This window comes from Chenopodium album, chromosome 21 (genome assembly GCF_948465745.1).
Source record: "Chenopodium album chromosome 21, dcCheAlbu1.1, whole genome shotgun sequence".
Lineage (NCBI taxonomy): Eukaryota > Viridiplantae > Streptophyta > Magnoliopsida > Caryophyllales > Amaranthaceae > Chenopodium > Chenopodium album.
In genome coordinates, this window is record NC_137854.1 from 11079271 (window position 1) to 11101769 (window position 22499).

Consider the following 22499-nt stretch of genomic DNA (forward strand, 5'->3'; position numbering starts at 1 on the left):
CACTATAAAAGGAAACAACTTTAGGGAAAAACTATATTATATCCCTTATTTAAAGCACATGGCCCATTAAATTACACTTCTAACAACCAGTCGTCCTATTTTAAAGTTTATTATATCATGTAAACCCCACCTTTCTCAATTACCGCGCTAAAGGGTGTGTTGCATCTAAAAAAAACGGTGGAAGTATAATTTAATAAAAAAAAATTGTTAATAACATTCATAAGGAGTTTTTATAACCTAAAAAAATGAATTTAGGGACAATTTAACAATATTACACCGGACCATTTTCAGTGTTACCATTTGTAACCCCCGCCTCTACTATCTAGTAATAGCAATAATAAAAGAAAAATGAAAAAAAGCCTCACCTTTTCACTACAAAGTTTTGATTATTTACGATAATTGAACCATAACAATGATAAATGTCACGATTTGAGCTTGACTTGAAGTCTCAACCTAAACCAAATCGACTCAATCTTAAATGACCCATTTTGAACTAATTGATCCGGTGTCTTGACCCGATACTCGATCTAACATAAAAATCCTGAAATAACCCGATATGAACTTGAGTCGAACTACTCACTAGAAATCTGACCTTACCCAATCATCAATTGAGCCAAAAATACCCAAACCACCCCCCCAATCTAAACGACCCAACTGTTAGGTCGACCTAGAAAGGACTATCTCTTTTGCTTTTGATTAGGCTTGTGATTACTTAAACTCTAAAGGTGCACATCTACTCCTTTGGAATTCTATTCCCCCCCCAACCCCCTTAATTTGATATCTAGATTTCATCTTAGTTTTTCTTCAAACATGTTTGATCTTTTTGCTGTATTTATCTGATGCCATCAATTACGTTCAGTTGTTCACCCCTGTGCAAATTATGAAATTTTTAAAGAGATCTACACTACGAGATGCTAGATTTTGATGTACTCCTTAATTCAAAGTTACAAGTTCGCCCAAATTCAATTAACATTCAAATTTAGCAAGTTTTGCCAATCAAATACGAAATACTTAATCACATAATAGCAGCGGAATCATACAATAAGCAAACACAAATTTCAGCTCAAATATGTTAACCAAAATTGAAGATTATTAATAATAATAATAATAACTGGTATATTCCATCTCAGGTTTAGTTCTTTTTTCTTTGGAGCGACTAATTCTACAAAACTTGCTCTATGTTCATGTATCTAGAATAAACTACCTTGTTTTGTGAGATTTGGAAAGCTTCTTTTTTCTCTTCTTAACGGCTTTCGGGGTTTTGTTCTTCCTAGCTTCTCTCTTTTCCTCTTTAACTTTCTTCTTGTTCTCCTTCCTGGAAGCCTTTATATCTTCCGGGGATAGCTTGCTTTCCTTCCCTTCCAATTCACCAGAACTTCCAGCTTCATCTTCGCTTTCATCTTCAGAATCTGATTCGCTGACACTCAAATCAAAATGAGTAGCTGCTTGATTCTCATTCTTTTGGTCTTTCTGTGCAGTTGTACCAAGTGCCGACTTGAGTCCAGTGATGGTTTTGTAGTACATATCACCTGTGTCCTTCCCACTAGTTAACCGAAATGCATCTTCCTCAGCATCTTTGACTTGTTCTAATGTTTTCGGGATGAATGACTGCGAATAAAACAAACATGAGAATAACAAAGAGGAAGTGATCATCCATTTCAAACACCAAGGAAATTCATGCAATAAGCACGTGCCTGTATAAAGGGATAAATTGTGGGTAAACAAACGTCATATGATGATAATTAACAAATAAAGTTACCTGAACAAATACAGAGTCTGCAATTTGCTCCTCAGCGGACATCACATCCCCTCTAGCTAAAATCTTTTGTTGTGCCTGATAAAATATTGCGAGGTTGATTTAGTTTGTTTGCTAACAAAAGTTAAAATGCATTAGGCTAGAAAATAAAAATAATGAGAGTCTATGGCAATACCTCTTCCAAATAAGTATCAACGGCTTCATCAGCAATGGTTGGATCCACAATGAAATCAAAAAGTTCTCGGATATTCATCACAGCCACACCATTTTTCCTAAAGAAATCCTGCATTTCAACAAAAAGTTTCGCTTAGAGTAAAAAAAAGGGGGAAAGAAGAAAGAAAAAGGATTCACAGCTATATTACTTACAGAAACATGAAGACAATCTTCACGTAAAAAATCTAGTGCGTGAGGATGATCAAGGTCAACAGATTGCGAGACATCAATAATATACAAGTGACCCTGCAATCCAAGTACATTTGATATAAGTTTATTTTATAGAGGTGTAGATATTTAAAGATAAGCATGTTCTAAGCATACCTCATAATAAAGTATATTATACTCGCTGAGATCCCCATGTACCAGTTTACACTTCTGATACAGTGTCCGCATTGCTGTAATAATCTTGTAACAGAACAGGCAAATTAGAAGTAAAGTGTCATACATTCAATGAATATAAAAGATGGGGAATTGTTGATTAATTTAACAGAAAACCATAAAGTAAGCGGTTAATGCTGTACTAGAAAAAAGTAGAGCAAGGAATATTTGTAAATTTTTATAATAAAAGATATATACCCCTGTGACCAGTAACAGAAAGCAAAATTTAAACAGTACACTACTACTACAGGATTAGAAAGATCTCTATTAGCTTTTTGTTCTTTTCGTGGAGGGAGGGAGGGATGGAGGAAGGGAGGGAGGGAGGGGTGGAGGGAGGGAGGGAGAGGGAGACAGATAAGAGAGAGTCAAGCTTTACCTCCACATAACTTTCTCGCAACTTGTCAAGAGATAAAGATGCATCTTTGAGTCGAGGTGCTGCCCAACCTGCCTTGCCTGAAAAGCAAAAGGTTCAGAGGCATTGTAAGCATTATTGACTTTTTAGTTTTAACCTTGAAACCAAGGTACAACAAACATGAAAAACCTCCTGAGAAGGATCTTCATATGCCTACTGCCTTACTCCAGGAGAGGAAAAACTCTTCTACACCCAAACCAAAGTGCACCATATTTGAGCTTCCAGAGTTCCAGTACATTTGTAAAACTCTAGATTGCCTAGAGTTTAGAACCATGTTTCTAGGGAGCTTCATTCATGACAAAAAGGGGTCTAATACCATGAGGTCCACAGCCCAGATATTGCTTTGGGCCATGCACGTCCTCCCTTGCACATTACCCAACAAAATCACTAATCTGACTCCTAGACTTACGAAAATAATCTGTAAACTACACTTGAAAGCAGAAATAGTGCTGAAAATAAGTAGATTTTTCTTCATAACCCAATCATACACTTTAAATGTAGTTTAGGGGTGTTAAGACAATGGGATTAAGAGACACTCTCCTTTAAAAAGGTGCAAATTTTAACAATTCCTAGGAGGTTACAGTCACAGTATGTTTCAAGAATGTGATAAATACACAGATTAATAAGTACAATTTTTGGGCCTCATAAAAGTCATACTTGGAAGCAAAGACAATCAGCCCCAAGGGAGAGCAAACTGAGAATTTCTCTGGAATTAAATATAATAATATACAAGTAAAAGGGAAATTTAGTGAAATACCTATGAATTCCATGACTAAAACATGAAGTCTCAGAAGAATAGGTGTAGGACAGCGTAATCCTGCTGCTTTCAGCCTGCATTGATAAACTTATGCACTCAATCAAAGTTGTTTTGCTAAACTTTGATAATTAAAAAAGACAAGGAGACAACAATTGTTCTCTTTCTTGCATCAGATCACTAAAAGCGTAAACAAGACAGATAATTTACTCTGCAAGTAGTCTGAAGCTTCTAAAATGCGTTTTAAAAGTTATCATCAAAATATAAGCGTGAAAAGTGTGAACGTCAAGTGAAGTAAAGATAAATATATTACATGAAAAATTACCACAAATCAGGTTTCAATTACTTTATGAATTTTCCCATGTGTTAAAAATTATGAGTTGCAACAATCAATAGTTCTATACAATATTGACCAAGCCTGTTTAAGAAGTCAGCAAAATAGCAAATTGGCAATTTCTTAACTCTCCATCCATCGACAAAAAGTTACGACTCTAAATAAAATTTTGGTGGAGATCACATAGAAACAAATTGGATGGAATGCTTTGACTAGCATACGGAACCTACAGATTCACATAGCCACAGACATACACAGATATTTTACCATCCAGAAGATCTATGAATTTGTAATCAAGCCATATACCATCAACCAAAATGGTTTGGCCAGAATCATATCATACTAAGCACACAAGCATAATGAAGACTATCACCAGTTAAATAAGATTAACAAAGTACCTTATAAGATTCCTCATTTCTTTCTCTGCCCATGTCTTGACCATTTTCCGAGGATTGTGCTTACAATACCCATATCTGAAACGATAGTCACCTTGTACATATCTATCTCTATCCCTGTTTTAGAAAAGGGGGAAAATGCAATGCGTTGAAATCAGCAACCTTTCTTTATGATAGTTATCGATACTTTCTTAAAAATCATCAGTCATATAATTTGCTTTAGTTTTTAGTACTATATAAATAAATTAAGAATTCAACTATTCAAGATTTAGTAACTCAAAAAGGAAAATGATAGGTTTATGAGGCAGAGTTTGATGAAAAGCAATGCCTTTAAAATATATACTTGTATTTTTCTTTTTACTATTCACTTCTACTTTATTTCTTGTCAATCTTGTCCCTCTTACCCCAAAACTTATCCATCTTTATGCAATTAACTTTGATAGTAATAAGAAAAACAAAAAAAGCTCCATACTCGTTCAAAATGTGTTTGTTTAAATACACCCAAGTAGTTGGTTCAATATGAATTGTCGCTGATGCACAGTATCCTGTTTATGGCAAGAATTGTCCCTAATGCATATTATGTAATTTAAGTCATCACCATCTACATACAGACTACAACCAAGAGGCCAAGAATGTTTCTAGAAACCCCATATAGTCGCTGACATTTCTCAGCATTCCACATGTCAGATCATTCACTAATGAAAAATGTTGAAATATCATTCTACTTACTTAAACACCAAAACTGAAGTTTTGTAAACTTTAACAGCTAATTCATCACCATCAGATTTTGTTGCATGGTAAACATTAGCCTGCAAAAAGTAAAAGCATATTCATATAATTAACTGTTGCATTACACAGACAACAAAAGGTTAAATTTAGAGAAAGATGATATACTACATTTAAGATAATAAAAATACTTTACCTCCTTCCCAGTTGATATACAGCCATTTATATCATTAAAAACCCCACGATTCAACATCTTGAAGAGAACCATCCGAGTCCTGGGATCAATAGCCTGGAATACAATAATATTATTGTAGGATGTAGACATAATATTATTGTAGGATGTAGACATTAAGAAATCAGAATAACAAGATCAGCAAAGCACAAGAATCAGAAAATGCACTCATAGTAACAACAGAAAAACTACACCTTTATTGTTATCAACTTATCAATCAAGAGGTATTAATATGTTTTCAAGGTTGCACTAGGAGAAGGGGGATGGGTGGCAGGGTGGGTGGTTGGGGGGGGGGGGGGGGGGGGGATGGGGGGATTTGTTTGTAGACTTGCATTAATTTCTATATTTATAAGAGCAGCAGTTCTTATTTTTGTGGATAGCAGTTACATAAAAACAGCGTTTTTCAAATATAATGCAACAATATTAATAGTAGGGGCTTATAATTCTTTTTTTTTTTTTTACGAAAAAAGGGGGGGGGGGGGGGGGGGGGGGCGTTATGGCTGCTTGGCTGTGTAATGTGGCGGAAACGATCCTTCAACTAGTGTAGCAGCTTTATATGATTCAACAGGGCCATCCTCAAAAATTCTTGTAATGTAGACATATATCTAATGCAAGTGAACTACTGAAAGCCGGGTGGCAAAGGGCCCTGCTGCCCATTCAGATGGAAAGATATAACTTAAAGCTCTAAGAATTGTTATTGTATACAACATTAAATATACTTCATAACAAAATCCCTAGTACCCGACTACCAGCACTATCTAAGTATCTAGCATAACATCATAACCTATGAACCATTTTCTATTTCCTGTCATACTGAGGCTGTACTCCCAGAAAAATATACACACCATGTGATAATAGCCAAATAATTGTGCGTGGAGGTTTGATCCTATGAGTCAACTATTTTAATTGTTTTATCATTCCATGAATCCACCTTAAAATGTCAGCAAAACCAGACAATAAAACTACTTAAAATTTATTGCAGGCTTTAGATGTAAATATGTTTAACCCTAGCTTCCTAACATATCAATGAAGCATATAAGTTCAACTGTTTTTCTAGGCTCTAAATCAGAGGTAGTAAATCTATCCCTTGACCCATGTGATGCTTCATCATGAATAACAAGTTAAACAGAATTTACATCACTGGCACCGTAAAAATACAGCATCTAATATGAAGGAAAGGGACTATTTATACATTAAAAAAATTTAACCAAAAAGTCCAAAAAGAGGTAAACTTAGACAAATCGCTTCAAGAAATAAAAACTAGTACCATAATATACCCACCTGCTCAACAGTTGCTCGGTCTGCTTTCTCTGTGTTCTTTGTTTTACCAATAGCCATTCCCCGTACACTCTCACGAATTGCAGTAGTGACTGAATTGGACATGCCAACATTTGTCCTGCCCTCCCATTCCTGTAAAAACAAAGAAACAAAATACTCAAACATCTCTGAAGCAATGAACTTTAGGATGACCACAAAAGTCCACAATTATAAATCCCCCTTTCCATTCTCCATCACCCCCCCCCCCCCCCCCCCCACACACACACACAAACACACACACTCACACACAAAGAAATTCACAAACAAAAGAGTTGAATTGTAGGATTAACGATAACCCAAATTAATAGGGTGTTTAAGTGCCATTTCGAAAATGAAATTACAATGTATAGACAACATTTGAATAAATACTTCTCATCAAATCCTCCACAATTTTGAGCACAACTAAGCATTTGAGAAAGAGCCCATTTGGCAGGTTATTCAATAAATCATAATCATATCATCAAGAAAAGAACTCGCATGTACACCAACAATTTCAAAAATAATAACTAAAGAAGCATGAATTAAACAAAATACAAGAAGATGAAGCTATGGATACAACTACATGGATAATTATATACCTCTAGAGGAGAAGGACGGATGTGATGAGTAAACTTCTGGGTACGATTCGAGAGAGGCTGAAGTGTTGAAGAACTTGGCCTAGACAATGCCCCTCCATGAGCATTAGGCCGTCGAGCATTAAGGGTAATTGATCCGCCTTCATAACCACCCTCATCGATGTCCTTCAAATCCAACCAATCCAAAGCCTCCCCAATATCAGAATCTGAAGACCAACCCTCCTCCTCTTCTTCCCCTTCTACTTCTACCTCCGCTTCCCTGCTCGGTTCATCATTGAGCTTTGCCACCATTCTTTCTTGTTCCTTAAACTCTACGACATCCTCTAACATGTTTCACTGTTTCAAACATAGATTTTGTCACTCACTAGCCTCCAATCGTATAAATTCGGGAGAATGTTTTTACTTTCGAATAGTTAAATAGAATTCCAAAATTAAAAAAACTGATAAATTCATCCCTATAATTCACATAAAACCATATGATGACACCCAAAATCGTAGAGTATGAATTTTTGTAATTTCCCTCCACCTCCTATGGAAAAAAATTACTACCTCCGTTTCAGCTTATGTGCAACGATCAGACATTTTCCCTCTCTACTTTATGTCAAATCGTTACACATAAGCTGTAACGGAGGTAGTATAAGCTTTTGTTTCTGTCTTCCGATTAGTATAATTTTTTTGAGTGAAAACACATAATAATGTAAGCAAAGATCAAGCACAGTAATGAATAATAAGTCTAAATTCAATAGTCAATAATAATTACACAATCCACATTGAACATACTAAGTTCAACAACAAGCAATTCTAAATTAAATTAAAATAAATCGGCAATTTTAAACAAACTAAAATAACATACTGAAAAATTCTAGCAACAAAATTGCTCGTTAAAATCTTTGATGATTGCTTAATTATAATAAGTAGTTCAATAGTTCACCTTAGAAGAACCCTAATTCGAGTATAAATCAAAGATAGTGTGAAACTATAACCTAGATAGTAAGATAGTGAAACTGATATTCGACTCTTGAGATAAAACTTACCTCAAAACTTGTTTCAATGGAAAGAGAGAAAGCTCAGAAGTTGCTTCAATGGAGGAGAGAAAGAGGTGCAGCGTAAACCAAAGAAGGAAGCGTAAGGACTAAGGACACAGCGGCAGCGTTGCCGTTGAAGATAAAGATTTGATTTGTGTTTTAGGGTCGTAAGGGGTAAAGTGGTCTTTTTCTTCTTCTTGCGCAGGACTTTTCACTACTGGTCTTTAGGGCTGTACACCGGTCCAAAACCGGACCGGACCTGACCCGGACCTGAATGGACCGGGACCTGAATCCTTGATTTTTAAGGACCGGAGTCCGGACCTGAATCAACAGGTCCGGTTCCGGTCCAGACCTGAAAAATCAGCTCCGGTCCGGGTTTGGACCTGAATAGACCTGCTTATTATTTTTTTTGATTTTTTTTTAAATAATATGAAAGTGTTGACCTGTTTGGACTGTTTTGACCTGTTTAGACCTGTTATAGACCTGTTATGGACCTGTTTAGACCTGATTGGACCTGTTATGGACCTGTTTGGACCTGTTTATGGACCTATTAAATAAAAAAAGTAGTTTTACCGGTTTTAGGTCCGGACCTGAAATTTTCGGGTTTTACCCGGATCAGACCTGAAACCCGGAATCCTTGAATTTCAAGGACCGGACCTGAATCTACAGGTCCGGATCAGGTCCGGTCCCAACAGGTTCGGTTCAGGTCGGTTTTCAGGTCCGGGCCAGCTTTTGTACACCCCTACTGGTCTTAGCGTTAGGTTTATTAACTGCTCCCTGCGTCCCTCAAACAACGACCCATTTGGTCTAATTTTAGTCCCGAAAAAATGACCCATTTGTATTAAAACAAAACACCCACCAATATGCAACAATATTTGTGCAAAATTAGCTTCCCGTTATAAAAATTTGATTTTCCATGTAATTTTATTACTTTCTCTCTCTATTTTTTTATAAACCCCATGTAAATTTATATTTTCAATATACTTTTACTTCTTTTTATTAATTTTCTTAATACCCGCGTAATCAACCCAAATGGGTCGTTCTTTCGGGGACGGAGGGAATAGATTAGTACGAGTAATAATTTTTTTCCCCATAGTAGCTTACTTCTGATGGCCTAATATTAGGGCATGTTCTCATTGACTGAACTTAGCTGAACTGAATATTTTATAAGAGAAGGAAATTAGGAGTTGAACTGAGGTGAACTGAACTGAACTGAACTGAATTGAATTTCAACGTAAGAGAACAGGGCCAACTAATATACAATGTAGATGTTAAAGTTGACATCATATATTGTGTTAGCGTAAATTTTTTTTTAATGATAGTTTCACACACTAGTGGAAAAACGGCCATCCGTAACGGGCAAAAACTGCCTATCCGTAATGGGCAGCGGGCGTTACGTATACGGCCGTTACGTATGCAGCCGTTACGGGCAAAAACAATTGATGTAAGCCTATCTTGTTTTAGTAATAGTGTATATTTTTTTTTTGAAGGGAAAAAAAAGTTAAAGCTTGGTAACATTATTTAAGAAATATTTAATAGAAAACTAACTCAATTATTATTATTTCATAAAAGTTTCAAATCAACCCCATGGACATCAATGTTTTTTTTTTCCATTGAACCCCAATATTTTATTTTTGACTACGTTATTTTATACTATCCACCATATTTCAACCTTCTAAAGTATAGCTTATATTCTCCCTTAATTAAAAATAATAATTTGGAATTTTTTCTAGGTTTTTTCATTGGGAGGGTTTTTTGGTTCCCTCTAAAGTTTCTCCCTTGGGAGAGTTTTTCTAGCCTCCATTGCTTAGATTTTCTCTACTTTTTTGACGGTTTTCCTTCAATCTTCTCCTTCTCTCTCTTTCTCTTCCATCTTTTTTCTTCTGGTCTCAATTGTAAATTTTTGTAGGGGCTCCCATTGGTGTTTTTACCGGTGGTAAGCCCCAAAAAACTTTTTAATTGCTTTCAATAAAGGATCACATTTTTATGATGGAGTTTAGTCTATTAGGTTTAATTTATTGTTTGTTCGTCTGTCAAAAATTGAAGATTTAGGGTTTCACAATCTCCAAAAGTGTCTAGAAGGCCATATGAGTTTTTTCACCCAAACAACTATTCATATATGGATCTCAAGCTAAATTAGTGCTAACTCACAGATTGTATTGCTTCGGATAAAGATTTTTATAAAGGCGATCGTTGATCGAATTTGCGATGTAACTAGTTCTACGATGAATTGTATTTGTATTGGAATTTTAGATTTACTCGGAATTGTTTGTAAGTGCCGTTTGACTATCTTTCATTAATGAGATCCTTTTCTTCTTGTCAAAAAAATATATATATATTCTCCCTTAATGAAAAGGTCTCAAAATCTCTTGTAACTATTTTAAGTAAATAGAACACTAAATAAAAAGATATATAATTATTATAAAGATATTATATAATATTTCAAAATAAAAGTTTTGTTGTTAAAAAGAGAAAGGGGAGTTTTAAAAGGAAAAAAACAAAACCAGGAAGTGAAACGCATCATTTCTGGTGTATGTTTTAGTATTATGTTATTGATTGATTGAGGGTTTTTTTTTTTTGGACAAGAAGAACTAAGAAAAAGAACTAAACAAACTTAAAACCTAAAAAGACCAATAAAGTAAAAGTCTATGCGAGCTTGAAAAACCAACCAGTGAGTTGGAGCAATCCACTGCCTAGGAACCTTACGAATCACGCAGACGGAGAAGCAGCCCGAATATCTTGAAGTAACCATAAACACAAAATATCCCCTTTCGATCCCGATTATGACGGAGAAAATCAAAAGGAGTGAAGTAGTCAGTATAGATCAGCAAACTATGAAAGGCTCGGTGATCAGCGGCTCGCAGAGCCCATAAGCAAGCCTGTAACTTAGATTGAAGAGCAAAAGAAGAAAGACAAGCTCTAGAACAACCACTTAACACAGAATCCGAATACACCTCCATAAAAACTCATCCGTACCAACATGATTATCATGAGAACTCCACCCCCCATCTACAAGAAGACAAACATCAAAATTCGAGGATGGAGAACTTTGCAAGTAGCAAGAGTCAATAGCAACCGAGGCGCAAAAAGAAGGTCTCCTAGTACAATGAAAATTGGAACTAAAATCCCGTACTGAGACGCTCCTTGAGACCCAGTCTTGGGCCAAATGAAAAATCAATCCCGAGGATAAAACTGCTTGTCTAAAAATCGATCATGTGATTACGCCCAATCCAAACAGCCCAACAGAAGGAAACAAAAGAAACCAACCCATCCCAATTCCGGAGGTCGGAGATTGTATCGGCAAACCAAGCAACAAAAGGCTTTCCAGGATCAATACATGTGTATAAGGTGATAATCACTGTGATTACTTTAGTGTAGTAGTATTGACAGATATAGATTAGTAAAAATATAATTATAAAAATTAGATATTAATAATGTATTAATCAAGACGAACAAAACTAGATCTCATATGATTATGTTGGCCTGGTTCTTATATATATATATATAGAGAGAGAGAAATTTATAAGATTTCCTCTTATTTAATAGTCATAAGATTCTAAATGAGAATATTCATTTGCAACGGACAGTGAATTGTATTATTACTCTGTATTTTTTTCCAAATATTAGTTATATATAATCTATCAATAATGATGACCATGATGATGATAATTAATAAGATACTCGATCATTAAAACAAATTAAACTAGATCTCAAATGAACACCCAACCTTTTATAGGAAAAATAGTTACTTAACTATTTAAGTCAATCATGAACTATGTTATAAGTATGAAAATAAATGTAAATAATTGATAATCACAAGGTTTAATTAAAATAGCAAACGGTGCAACGCCCGGACTACACACTAGTTGTTATAAAACGGAAGAGAAATTGAATAATTGTGAGCCAAGTCTATACAAATTTTCTTAAATAATTTAATTTTATTCGTAATATATTCTCTATCAATAATGAGGCTTTTTGTCAAAAACTACCTAATAAAACCAATATTTTGCGAGAAACTACCTATTAAAAAAAATGTTGTAATAAACTACCTAATAAAGGTAAAATGATGGCAAAAACTACCTAAGAAAAGGTAAAATGTTGTAAAATACTATCTATACCGAATTTTCACCGTTGATCGACCTCAAAACACTCCAAAACCACCGCTTTCATTCCCAAAACTAAGACAACTTGCTCGAAATCGTCTCCACCACATCTAAAGCACCTTCCAACCCCAAAACCACCATCCCGAAGCACTAATCTACCCTCACCAACTCAAAATATCCTCCAACCACCCCGAAAATAACGTTACCACCTTGAAAACCAACCCTAAAGGTGGTTTTGGGGGTGTTCTAAGGTGGATCAACATCCTAAAATTAAGTCAACGGTGGAATTTCGGTCAAAGGTAGTATATTACAACATTTTATCTTTTATTAGGTAGTTTCTTACAACATTTTTTTTATTAGGTAATTTCTCACAAAATTTAGGCTTTATTAGGTAGTTTCTCACAAAATGTCCTTATTTAAACTATATATATATATGCTTCTAACATATATATATATGCTTCTAACATATACGAAGTATTCAAAAATGCATTGTAGTATTCTTTTCTAAAATAATGCATTATAGTATATTAGTATTCTAGTCAAAACTCGATGTCTCATATCTATCATATACTTTTCCTCAAAAAAAAAAAAAAATATCTATCATATACTCACGATATCATTAAGTGTAGTACAATTATCCTTCAAAAAAAAAAAATTACAGTACAATTAAAGAAGAAATCCACTAATCACGGAGTAGTAACAATTAGACGTGCATGATAATGGTTGAAGCTAAAATAACGGCATTATTAAATATACATGTAATTATTGGATCTAAATTGTTAGACTACCATCAGTATTATTGATCTTAAAAATCTCCAACCCATTTAAAAATGCATTATAATATTGTGGTCTATATTTGGTACTCGGGTTTAATTCAACCCGCAAATCTTGTTTAGGATCTTTAGTAATGGGCATAATCACCACAAAATCCATAATATAAGGAGCTCCACTGCTATTTGTCAACGCAATAACATCAACGGCTGAAAATGCGGTTATTTGATTAATGTAGATGTTGAACACCATTTGGTTGACTTTGTCAATGTTTGAGAGAATTGGACAAAAATGTAGCCTCACCAAATAAGCAAACCTAGTATCAATGGGGAGCAGCCATGTTAGGTTGAATTCGAGGTTGCGGAAGCTGTCCGGTGTCATATACCTTGCCGTGGAGTAGACATCCACCGGGGCGGTATAGGAGGGCAAGGACTTTCGATATGTTATGTTTAGTCCCGGATCGGCAATTTCAGCAACACCTAACATGTAGCTGGACTGATAAGGCGAGTCATCATACCATGACCTACCAAAAAAAAGATTATCAAGTTAGATCTCTTAAAAAAAATTTATGCTCATCAACATATATTTTATTAAATAAAACTGAGACAAATATTATAACATCATTGATTCTTGATTATTGTATGTGATAAGTAACTCGTAATTTATTTTATTTTTTTTGGAAATGAAAGATAAAATTACAAGGAGTATTTAGCCAAAAAAACATAATTTATTTGGAATAAAGATTTTGGGAGCTTCCAATTAAAAAGAAAATTCAAGTGAGTAAAACTTTCTAAAAAAAATTGAATATTTCAATGTCTTGTTTGACTCACCTGAAAAGCTCATCTTCAGTGGGCGGGATGTAGTTTCCGCCCACATTAAGCCGATACAAACTCTCAAGAGTAGTAGAATTTTCAATCTGAAAAGGGCTACTCGCGCCGATAATATTGTCTCCATCTTCATTATCATAGACGCTAGGCAAAGACACAACCTCAACACCATTCACAAAAGCAAACGTATTATACGAGGGCGAAAACGTCACGGTCAAAATTCCACTATCAACATTGACATAATACTCTTTGACCAAGTAATGAACGTCAAGCTTTTGTGTAGCTTGATACACATTAAAGTTCCTAAGCAAGGCGTACGGTCCAACCGTGACGGAGAACACGGCATTGGCCGCATTCGACCGGGAATACACGTTGGGGTAGAAGTAAAGCCGGAGAAAAACACGACCGGGCGAAACGGGGAAGTTGTACGTAGCATTAGAGTACATCACCCTAGCGGACATGTAAGGTACCCTACCAACATCGGGTGCTTGACTCCTAGCGCTAGCTCTAAATGTGCCTTTGGATGATACCAAATACTTAGAGCCCTTGTCGGAGCTCCATATTCGGCCATCGGAATCGATTGTTTTCGGGTCGAAAGTGCCACAATTTACAAGGATATGATCCTTAGGGATGTAATCTGCTGCTAGAACTATGTTGATTAATGAGGTTAAGTATATAATTATAGGAAATATGTTCATCATTTTTTTTTTGGGTTTGGAAGTTGGTAGAAGTAGTTAGTTTTAGTTTAGGCCTAAGATTTATATCATTTGGACCCATTTTATATTATTTTCGTACATTGAATTGCGTAGTTGAAGTGTTTACCTTGATATGAAAATATATATATGCCAGTTGCTAGCTTGATAATGGTTAGCCTGTCAATCATTTGATTATTTATTTGGTAATTCTTATGTAATTATTGATTAGCTTGTCAAAGCATGAAAGAAGTATAGTATTACTGTTTAATGTAGTATTTGCATATTCATTTTTCAACACGTAAGATAAGGCCGGTGCACGTGGAATTTAAGGTAGAAGTTTCTCCATTAGAATATTTTATATGTAATTAAAATTTATACGACATTAATCACAAAAATATCAAATCAAATTTAATAGACAATTAATGTCACATTATTGTATGACAAAATAGATCTCACTCTTGAAATTCTTTGTGCCCTTACTACCTTTGTGGAATATATATTATCTTAAACCTTATTATCTATACTCGTACAAGTATATATCGTCTTAACCTAAAGTAACGAGTTTTTAAATAAGCCTTCGTTTTTTTTTTTAATTTTTTTTTTTTTAAAAAAAAGTTAACCTCATAAATAGCTAAGAAATACTATATGTGTATGGTTTTGGACTTCTATTTTTGGATAAAGTAAATAGATTAAATAACCAATTATTACATACGTTCATTAATCAATGGTAATTTAATTTATACTCTTATTTAATTTTGTTAATCACTAAATATCCAATGATCCGATAATACAAATCTCACTGTTTTACTTTTTTCTACTTGTAATTACGGAGTGTAGTATATTATCAATCAAGTATTACTATATATAAAGACGAAAGGAGAAACAATTTTATTTTTTATTTCTATGATCATACTAGTATATTACTCTTATCACTAATTTTTGTTTCCTCAACCATGCCAAATTCCTCCTTTGAACGTACAATAAATAATTTCTTCTTTGCCCCTAATTTTTTGCCCCATAATAATATTTTGATAATATTTTGGATCAAACTTTTAAAATCTTTGAGCATAATATACTCAATCTATAAAATTTATTCAATATTCACAAAATATATCCTAACTTATAACAATAATATCTTTACATATATTCTCTAATCTCTATCACATACATACATTGCATAAATTAATAAAATACTGGTCTTCTATATCAGCTGTATTTATTATCCCCTATTTATTGTTTAAGGTTACTCTACTTACTAGTTTATCAAGAAACTAATAAGAAATACTAGGGTACTACTTAATTTATTCTTAGTGTGAAAGTGATCGATTAGAGAGACTAGTACAATCAATATGGATGTCTTAAATTCGCCATTTCATGCGTCATGGGCTAGGCAGTATATTTGGTTTAATTCTCATTAAGGCCGGGTGTACGTAAAATAAAGAGGATCGATCGAGTGATCGACTTTGGCGTATGGGCAAGCTAAGTAAACCAAACCCCCTACTTTAGCTTGAAATAGGGATCATATTATACATGTACGGATTATAATTGTAATAATCGTCACTAGCCCATTGAGAATATATACGCATGCTCGATAAAGTTGATGGAAATAAAAAAGATCTTGTGACTTTGAGATTTCAAGTTCGAGCTTCACCTTTTGCATATGCATGGGAGTAAGAGTTGACTTGTATATATAAAATGGTTGATTAACGAGAGAAAAAAAATTGAGGGTAATTTTTCACCTGTTTGACTAATTTTCCCCTTAAAAATGTCGAAGATGTTACGTATACTGTTGATATGGACTTTTACATGTCTTTCTGGTAGCAACTATTTCATGTCATACACGTACACCGACTTTCAAGTAAGATTTTCCAAAAACTTTAATTTTTTATATCCCTTTCATTGAAACATTATGTGTGCCAAAATGATTGATAGATTCTTTGATATATACTTTCATCACTTTTACCAAACCTTTAAGATAAACCGTGTTTCATGCAATGCATGAATAGCCTAACGCGTTTCATTTCATTTTCGTGCTATTTTTATTTTAGTTTGATTGGTCCAAATGTAAATATTACACCACTTACGTACATATACATAAGTTGATAAGTTATACGAAGTATATTGTTAATATAATGTAGCATCAAAATAACAAAGGAGAACTCAAAACATTGTTAATCAATCATACAAGTAGTCATGAAGGTAGTAATTTTATTTCTAGGGGCAGAGCAATATTGAAAAGATAAGAGATTTTTTGCTCAATATAACAGGAGGAAGTTCCAGTTAATCAATTTGATAAACAAAATTTGTTTATCAAATGGCAAAATGGTTAATAAAACAATATAAATGCACAGTCATCATGGCATTTTCGTAAATGTATCAACAAAAGTGGGACCCAGATTTAATAAAAAGTTGTTGATTTATATACAATTGTGCCATTTGATAAACAAATTTTGTTTATCAAATTGATAAACTTGAATTTTCCATATAATAGGGTGTTATAAGCTAATAAGAGGGGTTGGAGACGATTGATAAACAATAGGGAAAACCGAAAAAAAATGATAATAAAAGAGTATATAGCTGTATTTGTTTATGTCAATCTTAGCTTGTTAGAATTTATTAAAATAAATATAAATGAAACTCTAAAAATTGAATCATCAATCAATAACCTATATTTTTTATATTTATATACTAAAAGACACACCATCAATGACACGTGTCATTTTTTGGTGTGTCCTTAGCTTTATTTTTTTAATATTTTTTTCTGAATTAAATTCGATCTATTAAAGAAAAAAAACTTAACAAAAATAATTCACTAATTTTATACAATATAATTACTTAAAATAAAAAAGAATTGACCTATTTTAACACAAAATTTTATATAGCTAAAAATTCTTAACATGTAGCAAATTGCTAGTAATGAATTCTTCAAAAGTTTTTAAAGGTGATATATAACCCTATATATAACTGTGATATACTGGTATTATATACACCTTAAGATAAATAAGAATTATGATCTGTAATACAATTATACAAACCAAATAAGAATTATGGACTAGAAAATCAAAAGATAACAAGTACTCGTACGAATTAGTTTAAATTGACAAATAATAGCTACTAGCGAAAACAAATATATTGAAGTACTAATTACGGAGTAAGAATTAATGTTGTTAGGTTGGTGATCAATTGACTTTGGTGGGCGCAAGCTTACAATGTTTTCCGCGTAGTCAGACACTCCTATAGTGTTATAGCTGCTGTAAGGAGAATTAATTTGAAAATCATGCTCAATAACACTTCATCTTCGTCGTCTTCAAAGCCATTCGAGATCAATCGTCTTTTGTTATCACATACAAAATTAAATTCGTTCTTCATTAAAATTCCCGGCCACACCAAATATAGCCTTGTTTGAATCGACCGGAATCGATCGAGCATAGGATGTTCCAAGAATCCTCAACTCCGTACTCCTTCGTTATGCATACCTCAACCTTTTCTTTCCTAAGCTAGCTAGCAGAAGTTGCAACAACAATAATAGTAACCCTAAGCACCCAAACACTCCGGTTTATGTTATGCTTATCTCGATAATAATATGCTTAAGATATATGTAGCAATTCCTTAATAAAATCAGGTATTCAGTAAATACAAACAAATAAAGAATAATGGACTAGAAAAGGGGAAATTATCTGTTTTTCATTTTGAGAAACGAAATTTGTTTTTCATGGGGGTAGTTTCGTAAGTAAATCAACAACTTTTTAATTATTGTGGGCTTCACAATTGAATAAAGCTTTTGGTTTATTTACAAAAATATTATTTGTTTCTCACTATGAGAAACTAGGGCATCCTCCTAGAAAAGCGAAAGGTAACTAACATATTTAATTCGTCATATAATAGCTACTCTAAGCTAGCAGGACAATAAATTCCCTAAAAAAAAAACTAGGACAATAAATTTATAATTAAGTACTAAGACTGTTATTGGCGATCAATGTATCCTTGCAAAGTTTTCTACATAGTTAAACATTCCTATACTTCCGTATTTGATGTGAGGAAGTTTATTCTGAACATCATGCTCAATAACTTCATCATCGTTGTCATCAAAGCCATATGAGATCAATTTTCGTTCATCATTATCACATAATACAATTCGTTCTTCATTATAAATCCCAACCACGTCAAACAAGCCCTTATTTGAACCGACCGGAATCGAACATAAGATATTCCATGACTCCTCAACACCATACTCCTTCATTATCCATACCTTAACCTTCTCCTCCCTTTCAAAAGTCGCAACCACGACAATCGTATCCCTAAGCCCCCAAACACTCCGATTTAGGTTACGGTTATCCTCGAGACTAACATACTCAATACTCATATGATTAGGTCCAATCATCATACCAAAAGTCTCATTAGCCATGTCGAAAACAAGGAAACCATACTTCATTATGTCACTACCGTATTCTTCATTAATGCATCTTATTCCACATGACCAGTGACACTTACCAATTACGAAGCAATTACTAAGATTAGGGTCGGAATTTATGTACGGTAACCTAACTTCTCTGTTACGGTAGGTTAGGCCAAATTCGTAACAACTATTATTTGACCATGAATTAGTTGCGTTATTATAAACCTTAACATGACAATACTTTCCTGGATTATACCAACCATATACCAAGTCCCAAAAACTAATGGCAACTACCTTGTAATCTTTAGTACTTTCATCATATCCAAACCCGACATGTAAACCTAATAATAGTTGTGTACTCCACCACGTATATTGGAAAAATTGATCAAGGTGCAAAGGTGACACAATTTTCTTGCTGGCTCGAGTAGCCGGGTTCCAAAGAATTAGGTCCCATGACCCTTGTGATTTTATCGGTTTATTGTATATCAAATAAATACCATTAATTGGTCCGAGTATTTGAATATCCTCACGAAATTTCTCAATATCCTCACGAAATTTAGGTTTTTCAAAATTCTTGTTGTACGCCAACAAAGAAGGGAATTCCAAATCCTCAATGATTTCATTAGTTTGGTGTTTGAAAACCTGAGGTTTGGAAATCGGATACTTTCCAAACAAAACTATTTTCTTATCGCGAGAGTTGGAAAGATGATCATAATGCGTGGTGAAGGACGGAGATTGAATAAGAGCTCGCCATCTCTTGCAAGCACTAAGAAATCGGAGCAATGATTTAACGGGTAATCTTAACAGAATTTCAATCTCTAAATCTTCTGGTAAAAAAGCGGAATTATTCTCCATTAAGTTTTAATGGGTAATTTTAGAGAAAGTGGAGCAGTTTGATAGAGATTTTATGGTACAGGGTTTATTGTATGTATTAATGTATAACAATAAAAGGCGTGTTATATACATAGCACTGTTGTAACGAAACTTTGGTGGCTTGATGTCTAAGCTAAGTAGTTAAATTAGGCAGTTTACAAAATTAAATAATCACTGCTATTGGCAGTTGGGCTTTAATAATTATTTTGGAGGGAGATTATCCCATGGAACATTAAAGCCCAACTGCCAATAGCCCAATTAAGGAACACGTTTGCGGTGTTATCCAATATTTTTCATACCCGGGCCTTTTTCATACTCTTCTATTTCAAAATTTCAAAATGCAGTGCATGCATTGACTAACATATTAAGGGTCTGTTCACTTCAGCTTAAAATTAGTTCATTTATTAGATATAAGCCCGTGCGATACACGGTTCTAGTAAATCTTTTTTATTAATTTAAGATTTTTTTTGTATGAAAATCATTAATTAGATATTTGAATAAAATTCCTAGTATCATAAGATAATTTTTTTAAAAAATTTTAACACTAATGTTATCTTTCGTAAGTTTATTTATTTTACGTGGCGCTTGAATTTAAAATCCCAAACCTTATTCTTTAATTTTGCTTAGGTAACAATTTAATAAAAAATAAATGACAAATCATTTTATTTATTGGTTAAAGTAAGTCCTTCGCAAATGCGTTTTTTTTTTATACCCGTTCTGTTTCAAAATGTTAGTCTCATCTAAAATCTTTTAACATTTAAAAAAATTAGGGAGATCTTCTAAATTTCTCTCTATATATAAGGAAAAACATAGTGATATGAGATTTAGTTTTATTCGTTTCGATGAGTACATTATTTATATCTATTTTTTATAATATTTGCTAGGGAGAGATTAAAGATATTTACGATCAAAGATTTACATCCATATATGTAAAAACAGATAATTATTAGTTTTTAAAATAATTTGAATTTTAATTGTTCACTATTCGTTATTTTTACCTAGGTGGCAAAATTCTTAAATTTTATTCGTTACTTTTGCTTAGGTGGCGAGTAAATTGTTTAATTCTAAAATAAATTATTAATCTAAAATTTTATTGGTTAAAATAATACCTTTTCTTATGTGGCGCGCCGAATGCTCCCGAAAAATGCCTACTTTATTTATATATATTAGATTAGATTTAGCTCCTAATTTTCTTCACTTATAAAATTTTCATTTCAGTTCAGCTCCAATCAGTTCAGTTCAATTCAGCTTCAATCAGTTCAGTTCAACTCAGTTCAATAAATATGAACAGGCCCTAAATTTATCAATGAATACACTACATATTTATATAATTGTATAAGTTAAAATTATGAAAAATAAATATGTTTACATCAAGATGAATTTCAAAACATTAATTAATATAACAATACTAGATGAAGCCCGTGCGATGTACGGGTCGATCTATTTTTTTTTTAAAAAATATTTTTCATATTTATGTGATTACATTTGTTATTTTATTAGTTGTACGTAATATATCATTTTCTCCGTATTTATTTTAAAATTCCTAATCTCAAAAGATAATATCCTATTATAGCGTTTTATTATATATATTAATCCTATGTGGCGCTCTAATAATTTTTTTAAAATAAAAATCCTACGCGGCGCTCTAAAATCTCGGGAAAAAACTCCCCTATATATATGTATATATTAGATTACTTGTACGTAATATATCATTTTCTCTGTATTTGTTTTAAAATATTAGATAAAATTTCTAATCTCAAAAGATAGTATTTCGTATTAAATTAATGTAACCATTAAAATCTCATTGGTTGCTTATGTGGCACTTGAATTATTTATTGGATAAACTATAATTTATAATCCTACGTGGCACGTTAACTAATTTTTTATTAGGTGGCATAATCCTATTGTAGCGTTTTAAAAATATTTATCCTATGTGGCGCTCTAACAATTTTTTTAAAAATAAAAATCCTACGTGGCGCTCTAAAATTTTGGAAAAAAACTCCCCGAATTATTTATTGGATAAACTATAATTTATAATCCTACGTGGCACGTTAACTAATATTATATTAGGTGGCATAAAATCTTGGGAAAAATCTTCCCTTTATATATATATTAGATTAGATTTGTTTTTCTGGTTGATAAAAATGTAGCAATATTTGTTTATTGTAAACGTGTATATATTAGTGAAAAAATATGGTCAAGGTGAGATGTATGAATAATGCAAAGCGTCAATTGTTGCATTTATTTTAGAATAGAGAACGGAGAGCCTTTTTGCACAACTTTGATCAATAATAATGAATTAGCTCGAAGTTTCGAAGTTTCAAAGTTTCTACGTGAGTTGGTTACGGAATATATAATGTTATATATTAAACTTTATCGCCATCCATACATGGAGCTTCTATTCTTTACAGCAACTTGTAATCAACCGATCAAGGAATCAAAAAACCGCGGTAAATCAAGTGCAACCAAATGAGCTGAGGATTCGAAAACCGGGTTAGATGGGAATGAAGATCCGAGTGAAACCAAGAAGAGAATTATGGAAGTGATCCCATAAAATAAAAAAAATATGGATATGGCTATGTAAGTATGTAACTCTTTAAGGTTATTGCCCCTTCAGTATTATTATTAACACAAATGTTGCCCTTTCAAATTTGCTAGAGACCAAGTTTAATTTAATTGTGTTAAAATTGTTAAGGGACTTCATAGACACACTT

At 33.2% G+C, this 22499-nt stretch overlaps 2 protein-coding genes and 1 pseudogene across 2 annotated transcripts; all 3 read right to left on the minus strand.

The window, feature by feature from the left end:
- Nucleotides 1-1072: 1072 nt before the first annotated feature.
- Nucleotides 1073-8271, minus strand: LOC145601330 (uncharacterized). Its single transcript, XM_081657330.1, has 13 exons — nucleotides 8130-8271; nucleotides 7099-7431; nucleotides 6485-6613; nucleotides 5168-5260; nucleotides 4975-5054; nucleotides 4249-4362; nucleotides 3520-3593; nucleotides 2727-2803; nucleotides 2294-2377; nucleotides 2123-2215; nucleotides 1932-2039; nucleotides 1760-1834; nucleotides 1073-1608 (listed from the first exon to the last, which is right to left on the minus strand). Exons 2-13 carry the CDS (start codon nucleotides 7423-7425, stop codon nucleotides 1201-1203), a joined length of 1662 nt encoding a protein of 553 aa, XP_081513456.1. The 5' UTR covers nucleotides 7426-7431; nucleotides 8130-8271; the 3' UTR covers nucleotides 1073-1200.
- Nucleotides 8272-12994: 4723 nt separating this feature from the next.
- On the minus strand, nucleotides 12995-14522 carry LOC145600356 (receptor-like protein kinase FERONIA pseudogene; annotated as a pseudogene).
- Nucleotides 14523-18489: 3967 nt separating this feature from the next.
- Nucleotides 18490-19767, minus strand: LOC145600357 (F-box/kelch-repeat protein At3g23880-like). Its single transcript, XM_081656263.1, has one exon. The coding sequence runs from the start codon at nucleotides 19765-19767 to the stop codon at nucleotides 18490-18492; it is 1278 nt and encodes a 425-aa protein (XP_081512389.1).
- Nucleotides 19768-22499: the final 2732 nt, after the last annotated feature.

Bases quoted from the DNA above. Each gene is read 5' to 3' on its own strand.
- LOC145601330 (XM_081657330.1), bottom strand. From the start codon at position 7,425: ATGTTAGAGGATGTCGTAGAGTTTAAGGAACAAGAAAGAATGGTGGCA. The intron at 5,261-6,484 runs GTGGGTATATTA...ATTGTATTCCAG, and splicing joins ACCGAGCAACTGTTGAGCAG to GCTATTGATCCCAGGACTCG. The intron at 2,040-2,122 runs GTAAGTAATATA...GTTGAAATGCAG, and splicing joins AAGATTGTCTTCATGTTTCT to GATTTCTTTAGGAAAAATGG.
- LOC145600357 (XM_081656263.1), bottom strand. From the start codon at position 19,767: ATGGAGAATAATTCCGCTTTTTTACCAGAAGATTTAGAGATTGAAATT.